The sequence below is a fragment of the Sardina pilchardus genome, chromosome 20 (genome assembly GCF_963854185.1).
Source record: "Sardina pilchardus chromosome 20, fSarPil1.1, whole genome shotgun sequence".
NCBI classification, from domain to species: domain Eukaryota; kingdom Metazoa; phylum Chordata; class Actinopteri; order Clupeiformes; family Clupeidae; genus Sardina; species Sardina pilchardus.
Genome location: NC_085013.1, coordinates 28389249 through 28398659, shown reverse-complemented (window position 1 = coordinate 28398659; position 9411 = coordinate 28389249). Strand labels below are relative to the sequence as shown.

The 9411-nt window shown below is 43.4% G+C and overlaps 1 protein-coding gene across 1 annotated transcript; it reads right to left on the bottom strand.

Moving 5' to 3' along the window:
- Nucleotides 1–308: 308 nt before the first annotated feature.
- LOC134067117 (macrophage-expressed gene 1 protein-like) lies at nt 309–7548 on the bottom strand. Its single transcript, XM_062522193.1, has 3 exons — nt 7114–7548; nt 4380–5897; nt 309–1601 (listed from the first exon to the last, which is right to left on the bottom strand). Exons 1-3 carry the CDS (start codon nt 7546–7548, stop codon nt 309–311), a joined length of 3246 nt encoding a protein of 1081 aa, XP_062378177.1.
- Nucleotides 7549–9411: the final 1863 nt, after the last annotated feature.

The window sequence follows — 9411 nt, the reverse complement described above, 5'->3', positions numbered from 1 at the left end:
GTTGCAAAATAATGTGTAAACTTCAGCTAATAGTTGGGAAATTATGCTAGGCATACATACTCACACACACACAAACAATCATAGACACTACAGAAAAACACTTATACAAACGGATATGCATGTTCATAAAATTGACAACATGGGCTACATACACATACCCCACCACAACATACACACATACATACACACACTACGACAATATACACACACAAACTCACCACAGCAAGCGCACACACTACTGAAAACACACACACACACACACACACAAACACAGATGCATAAACAGAAACTCACACACACATCAGCTATCAGGGCAGCTGGCACAGGAAGTCTAGCTCCTCCTCACAGCCCCTGGGCACCCAGTGGCCCGTGTTGCGTTCTATTGCCCCACAGTGATGAAGGGGGCAAATCTCCTGCCCCGTTGCCGGTGCCCAGTGTTGGTACTCCGGACCCTCGCCACTCAGCCAAAGCCACTCCCCCGCCAGGAAACGCAGCCCCACCCACACATGCGTCGTCACGGCAGCGTGGACCACCTGCTGGATGAGCATCTGGTTGTCACGGTTCCCGATGCTGGCCAGGTCCCCCCCCAGCCCCCGGCAGTGCAGTAGAGCCTCCTCCCACCCAGAGGGCGCTCTAAGCACCTTCAACTTCTCCTGGGGCCTCATCAAGCAGAAGAAGGGATGAGACTGAGAGCATATCACGTCGTTCCACTGTCCATTTCTCATCAGTACACATGTCTCGCCTCTTGTCAGACCGTTGGGCTCCTTGTCACCCCAGTATTGGAGCTCAGCGCTGCAGCCATCGGGCCACTTCCAGGAATTGATGGACAGACCGATCCAGAACTCGTCATTAAACTTGTTTCGGAGAATGGTGTTTTGACTGGCGTCGTGGATGGTGACCAGATGCATGCTTTTCTTCTGACACTCCTGCTTGGCCTCATGCCAGCTGAGACGCGGTGTGTTCAGGTGGTATGACTGCTCGTCCGCACCGTCCGCACACACAAACGGGTATTTTTCATGACACATCTCATCTCTCCATTCTCCATCAGGATGCATCAGTCCGCAGAACCGTAGAGTCTTCCAGTTAGAGTAGCTCAGGCCTCCCCCTCCATCCTCGTCCACCCAGCTCCAGCCTGCATCCCGTCTCCTCAGTCCGATCCAGTGCGGGTTGTCTGGCCACTGACTGGGTTTGGCGGACGCGCTTTTGAAGGTAGCCAGTTTGTGGCCTCTGTCTTCACAGTGAGTCTTGGCCTCCTCCCATGTCTTTTCCTGCTGGACAGGGTTGTGTTGTCCCTGATTGGTCTGGCAGATAGACGGTAGTCCTTTACTGCAGTCCTCACTCTCCCACAGCCTGTCTGTGGTCACCACAGCACACATTTCCAACCGGCGCCAGTTGTAGAAGGTTGGCTTGCTGCCGTCGGTCCATGTCCAGTCCAGACCCCGAGAGAGCCCAATCCAGGAAGGCCCTGTGTGGTTCAGGCTCTGGAGTTTCTGGTGGTCATCTTGGGTGAGGATGGAAGACAGGGTGTCATGGTGCCGCTGGCAGTACGTCTGTGCCTCAGCCTGCTTTAGATTCTTGTTCACAAAGATGTGTGTCCTCTCCTGAGAACAGGAAGTGTGAACGTATAAACACACACACACCAATAGTCGCAGCAACAACTGTGTCTGCATGATTGACAAAAGTTAATAGAAACTTAGATTAATAGAACGTAAAGTCAGCTCTATCAGCTGAGAGACTGGACCCAACGCAGGCTACTCTATCAGCTGAGAGACTGGACCCAACGCAGGCTACTCTATCAGCTGAGACACTAAACCCAACGCAGCCTACTCTATCAGCTGAGAGACTAAACCCAACGCAGCCTATACTCTATCAGCTGAGAGACTGGACCCAACGCAGGCTACTCTATCAGCTGAGAGACTGGACCCAACGCAGGCTACTCTATCAGCTGAGAGACTGGACCCAAAGTAGAGTCCGCTCCTCTCAGACTGCTGCTGGTGTGCTTTGCTGCAGCTCTCTTAAAGCCGTTTCTTGCTTACCAGGTGCCATTTGCCAGGGAAATCACAGGCGATGAGACAGAAACTGATGATGACTGAAGCTCTGAAGGCTTTGCATACCGAGCCTATACTTGCCAGAAATGAGCTACCAAGGTTATTGTCAAGGTCATTCTGAGAGCCCAAGTTTACATGAATAGGCCTGTAGCCAGAACAGCAGCAAATAGAGCTGAGACTCACATTCATGTAACATGGTCTCCATCAGCAGAAATAGCATCAAACAGCTGACCCGTACCTTACTATTTTTTGACACTCTTTCATTGGGGTAGGCTATCAAACACAATGGTACTTAAAATGATTTCCTATTGTTTCCTAGGTGCTGACGTTAGGTTTGTGTTCTGTTAGTAAAGTAATTGTCTCATTAGTAACTAAAAATTATTGTCGAATAGTAACTTAATATGCTTAAATAGTTCTGAAATCAGTAAAGCTTTCACAAAGGCAGAAGACAAGTAATACATACTAATGATAATAAATAATATTACTGCAGTCTAATTTTCTTTTCTTGTTCATTGCGATATGAGTGGATACTGTAATCTTGCACAGGAGCCTTACTGGTATTTAGAAGAAACCTCTGAAAAGTGCAAAGTGCATATAAAGTCCGTCAGTTGTTTCTCATTTGAAGGAGCCATTTAAATGGTGTGTGTGTGTATCATTTTGTTGCTAGACTTACAGTTTGATAAAGGATTGTATGAAAAAGAAAGGAAAAGAAAGAAAGAAATGAAAAAAAAAACATGTGCTCAATGGGCAAAATTTGTAAAGCATTTTGCTCTGCTTTTTGACTGTTGCACTGCTGAGTTGTTTTTTGTATAAAAGTATATATTTGCATTTTGTTTTATTCTATTTTACTGATAATATGATTCTAGTCTTTTCGTAATTTCTTTATCTTTTGTGTCCCTTATGGCAGTGAATTTCCCACCGTTGTGTTTTTGTAGATGTGAGTTCTGCATTCCTTTGGCTTATTTGAATCCTCATTTGCTATATATTGCATATTATGTAAATACATGTGGAAATCAAGGATGTCAATGTCACCACAATGTCACTGCAATCCACTGAATGGGGTGTGATGTCAGAGGAAGCCAGAGCCTGTCATTTTCTACAGAGATCGTCATTTTTGGCCCCTAACAGAAATAACAACAGGTTAATAACATTGAGTGAATCTTTTGAGTTTTGAGTGGGCTTTTTCATTTGCTTGTGTATGTTTATTTACAGGCCTAACCAGATACACTTTGTTGAATTGCCTTTTGCTGGCATGCAATAGTTTCTTTTTGTATATTTTACATTTATTTCACATCACATATATTATCAATTCCATACATTTTTTTTAGAAAGTACAGTAGCTTGAACTGCTACTGGCTGCCTGCCCAATCCATTCTGTTCATGCACATACAATAGGCCTAATTATAGGCTAGGCCTAGAAGCGTGACGATTTCCCTACCCGATTCACACATTCACAATTAATGTTTAAATGTACAGCAGGGAATTAGCAGCTTATTCAGAGTTAAGAATTACTAAACTGGAAATATACGTATAAGTAATTTAACCTGCAGTCCTCAGAAGTGAGATGATGAGTATTATATGAGCTGTGCTCATGCCGGACTTCACAGCAGAACTGACAGGAAGAGATCAGCTGTTACGGTTTGGGTTAAGAAGAGGAAAGTGGGTTCAGCAGAGGATGTGATATCATTTAGATTACCTTATATTCAACTTTATTGTCATTGCACAAGTAACATATATATACATATTTATATATATATTAAGCTTGCCCACCGACTCCACCCGATGTGATTGGTTCCGTGATTGTTGCCAAAGCCCATGCCCAAGTCAACAGAGAGTTGCTAGACTACCCCGGCAGCAAATTAGATTTACTGCCACAAGGGGCGTCTAGATTTCCAGGCTACAGCCAGCCAGCCAGCCAGCCCATACGTAGGCTTTGTCATAGTTGAAAATTGTTTTTAATTGTTATTCATGTGTTGTTGTTTTCAAAAAAAAAAAGTTTTCACAAATCAATCTTGAGTTCAATGTTTTCACAAGGTGTTTATTAGGGGAAAAATATATATATATTTCTGAACATACAGTGTACCACCCAAATGCATGTATACCCTGAAATAAGAAATGATTTATTACACAGCAGTATAATCTTAAATAAAGGCTATCCCTTTCTGCATAATCTAAAACACTGTCTTTTAAAACTATAACAGATCAGTGTCATCTAGACATCTGGTCCTCTTTCTACACCCCTGGATCTGGCTGAATGTCAGGAAAAGTCTCATAGCCCCCTCTAAGACTTTGAGACCAGCTTCTGAATTTCCTCTTTACTACATACGCTACTCCAATAGCTAGGATGATTGGAAACGTGACAAGAAATCCTGCAGTGATCTGCCCTCCTTCTGAAGTGTGAAGCTGTCTCACATATTTAGCTACCTCCCATGACTCGGCCCGGTGCCATGAATTTGAATTTCCTCTCCGAAGCCACACCTGATCTCCCTCAGTTACCATAATCATTGTCTTGTTATCAACCTTTCTGATCAATTCTGGGTGAGTGAACGGAGGCAAGTTGATGGGTTTCAGCTGCCCACCTGTAAATGCTCCAGACTTCACACAGTACAGAATTTGGCACCCGTCGTCTATCGTGACGAGGTGTTGGCTGAACTGTGGTGGGCAGCGAGAATCAGATGAAGCCAGGGGATTGGAAGCCATGCAGCTGAAAAAGCCTCCAAAAGGCACAGAATATGAAGAAGCCATTCCATAACCATTACTCAGACAAATCTTAAAACCATTGGACAGAAATGTCCGCGGGGAAAAATTAGGTGGACAACTTTTAGACCTGGTTAATGGATTCTCAACATTTGGACTGTACAAACCACCGAAGAGGTACACTGAGCGATTAAACTTATCTGTGGCACACCAGTAGGTCATGACTTTTGCTCTCCGAACTGAAACCAAAGTGTTACAAACTGTTTTGCAACAGTCAAATAAACAGAGGGATTCGCAATCGTCATGACACTCAGTGTAACTGTACTGCTTCTCAATCACAGCAGACTGTAAAAGTGTGGGGAGATAAGGCTCACCGCATGAGTAGGCCCTAGTGGCAGGATTAGTCTGATTTTGCCCTACACAAGCTAGAGCTGCGTCTGGGGTGAGTGGGGTACATATTTGATAAATACCACCAAAGCCACCGGTCGCTTGCCCTAAACAAGAGTTGTCATCGACATTAGCTTGAAAATTTAAATTTGCCGAACTGCGGTCTAGACATCCTGGTCGTTTATTAACGTCGTAGTAGAGCTGTATGGCGTTGTGCACAGACTGGGCCACACTCTCTATGATGGTGTCTGGAAGGTCTGGCAGAGTTGCTCTGTTCAGAATGTAGTGCAGAGGGAGACCTGATCGGTCTATGAAAACAAGATTGTTTAGCGTGCTCTCTTGCCAGGTCTTCAAAGTGATCCCTGGGTAGAATACGGGCCCCCCGTGGCTTTGTGTGAGTGAGTGTGTGAGGTGGGTCTTGTAGGAGATAGTCTCAGATGACTCTCGACTCTCTTTGGTGTCCATGTCAAACTTAATGATTTTGAAAAAGTTTAAGCCAGCCGTATTAGACAGTTGAGTTTTTTCAGTTGTATTATAATAATAATAATTTGATTCAACGTAATCTTCCTGCTCCAGAATAGCGCCTGCATCCACTGAGGTGATCACATGAGTACCATAATCAACCACCATCATCTCCGAGAGGAATGTTGCACGTCGAGTGTTGTTCTTTAACAGTGCGTCTGCTATTTCTTTCACTTGCTCTATAAAGCGCGAGTCCAGGGTGAAGTCAGGATAGGTGTCCACTGTGTACATACGGTTTCTCACCTGCCAAACACAAAAAACATGCAAATATTAAGCAGGCTGAAAGTCAACCATATTAACAATACTCTTATACCCCAAAAATACTTACAAAATACTTACAACAAATTGCAACTTTGGGTCAGGCGTTCTTCAGGTGCTGCCCACCGATTATTATATCAATCTTCAAATTTAAAGAACTATTTTCTTCGAAACAATGCAACACCCCTTAATGTGATTTAAGCAACACTAAAGCACTTTTCCTGCTGTCACACACACACACACACACACACACACACACACACACACACAATTTGTTTATTCAGCAAATATTACGAGTTGATGAACCGCTGAAATGATGGAAACATTATTTTAAGGTTTGTTGCTTTAAAGGAGACACAAGACATTTTCACAATTTATCTGGGGTGGCTTCCAATGCAAAAGCATCATGACACAAGCCAGTCATTTAGTTTTGGGTGTCTCGATCGGTCTGAAAACATGAGATTCAGGGAGCCAATCAGATTTGCTAAACTAAGTGACATCAAGTCTGCTAGCTTTCTAAATAAGAACACCCCAATTTTACCTATCTGGTAATTTACCCGTTAGCAACATGTTGAATAAAATGTATTGTAAAGGCACAGACACAGACAGGCCAAGCCAAACAAGATTCTTTCATCCCATTGGTATTTTCACTTAAGTGTGGAACAGATGCTTCACATCTGAAGACCTTAAAATAAACTAGAAAAGCACTCAGAGAGCGCAGACCTCCGCCTGTGTTGTTCTTCCAAGGTTGTCATACTGTGATATCCTGTTAAATGTGTCTGTTACAGTACCTTGAGTTGAGTTCACGAAATGGTTGTGTCCCTTTAAGGGGAACTGAGGGGGTGGAGTTTATATGTGTGTGTGTGTGTGTGTGTGTGTGTGTGTGTGTGTGTGTGTGTGTGTGTGCGTGCGGTTCCTAGAGTGAAGTTGGACATAGAGTTAGGTGCGGTGGATTGCACTGCACAACCATTTCGTGAAATCAACTCAAGGTAACAGGTAACACATTTAACAGGATATCACAATACATTTGAATCTAAAATATTCAGATCGCCACCACAAGGCGATACCATGCCACTACACCACTAAGCGAAACACATAAACGGCTCCGGAATCCCGACGGTGTTCCGGATCACTCCGAAAAGTAGTCTTGTTTCAATAGACTATACAACAGAGGCTTTTTGAACATCTTAATGCCATTTACCTGTGAACGAGATATCACAGCTTTGTCCCGCACTTGATAGGTTTTGGTTCGTTGACTGTCAGAGGAGAACTTTCCATTGAGCTCTGACAAGAAAGAAGCATCAGCATTGATGGTCTGTGAGGTTGAGCTGGTGTGATTTAGCCAGTGTTCAAAAACATCTGAGCTTCTCTCCACGGTGGTAATCTTCTGCGGGATGACAAAAACCTCGTCTGGAATAAGATATACACCGTCTTCAGTGGTCCTGCACTGGGAGTAACTGAAATTCATGACTCGACCCATATCCCAGTTCCGAAGATTGTCCCAGCCCCCACCAGGTAAGACCTTCAGAGGGCTGAGGGTTTTGCGGCATTCCCGTAACCCATTGCTAGGATGGGGCCCGCTACAACTGTTATGGATGACAGCAAACAAAATTAGACAGACCAATCTTGAGTCCATCTCTGCTAGTGCGCGGCATTAAACTCAAATTGTGAGCCAGGTTACTGTGTCAGATAAACCCAGCAGAACTACTGTACCTCAAGGCTGCTGACTCTCACGCAATGACCAGACTCACTCATTTGATTGGCTCCACACGCTCTCACGCCACACCCACCCATTTCACATGCTGAAGTGTCCAGCTGCTCGGTCAAATAAGGTCAGGTGACCAGACGTCCTCTTTCTCTCAAGGATGTCCTCTATCGGAAACCTCAGAACAGAAAAAAGGCCGCACTTTGCATATAGACGTGTTTTATTGCACAGACGCGTTTCGGCTTAGCGCCTTCCTCAGTGTGCTCAAGTGGATACATGTACAAACTCACTTATTTATATCCACACCCACATCCACTCTATTGGAGACCTAAAAAATGTGTCCAGTCCAGAATTTTTATTATCATTCGGGATTTTGTTCTACCTTAGCAGGGGAGTCACTTTAACGGTGCCCCGGCACTGAACTGCTGTGTCCCAGTAAAGTTCAGGTTCAACTAAATTGCTCACAGAGTACTCGTCATAGCAGAATCTAAACTTTCCAATGATACGTGACCCTGCAAAGCAAAACCAGTCACTTTGGTAAAATGTACAAAATTAAGTTATTGTGCTCACATGAACGGCCATAAACTAAGCTTTCCAACTACATGTACAGTATTGAGGGTATTACACAAACTATCGCTAAGATAACCACATCCAAAGTTGACATGGTTCTCCCGTCACAATATGCCAGAAGAGGAGAAATCACCTTTTTTAGCGGCGTGGACAACAGGAATGACTGCTAATGTGTTGAAATCTTCACCGGGTTTAACAGTCAAAATGTATGTTTTTCCGTGAAATGAGTTCACAATATGAAACTGTAGACTATACTGTTGAATTATGCGAAAACGTGAAATTCAACATTTAAGTTTGTTTATTATGGATTTTCTTGAAATGGCATAGTGTGCAAAGCGACTGATTTCGCTTTGCAAGGTCACATATTAGTCAGCCTGGGTGCAGCCGAACTTTAGCCCCGCCTACTTGAGGATGACATAGTCAGGCTAGATATTAGTGGCAATTTGCTTTGATAAATGGTTCATGAGAGAATTAACTTTGAACTCATATAAAACGCATATAGGCCTACTGTATAAATATCTCAGACTCTTTACTCAACACATGGCAAATCCTTAAATACCTAAACAGGTTGATGGTCTGAAGTGCTTCGTCACTGGTGTGTGTCTCGAAAGCAGGTGCTCTTTGGTCTCAAGGGGATACTTCACTTCTTAAAAGAGTTGGTTTGACTTGTAGAGCTTGATTGAGGAGTGTAGGCTGTCTTACCAAAAAAATCCAAAGTCACACTGCTTTTTATAATTAAAAAACTCTTTAGTTTAGGTGGCATGGCAAATCAGATACACTGCAGACCTTGCCGAATATGAAGATATAAATTGTGTCTCATACAAGAAGCGGTTTCCAAGTAATCCGGTTTTGAAGTTGCAACACATTTCTATGATCTCCAACTTTGGCCCGAAATTCTGATGTATTCTAACTATTTATGTCAGTACATTTTTGTAAACCTATTTAGCCATATAGTTTCCCACCATCATGGTTTTTATATTGCCAGATTCCAATCCCTTTAAGACTACTGATGGAATTTTTTTATTTAATGAATGATGATCTAATGTCAATAAAATGAAATGATGTCACATCACATGTTGTAAGATAATGCTGTCACTCAACTTAACCGGCTCCTTTCTGTTCCCTCTCTAAAGTTCTCGGAGCCTGAACAATTTTTTTTTTTTTTTTTTAAAGAGTTGATCATGATACAATAAAGAGTGTGGGGGGGGGGGGGGGGGTGCAGTA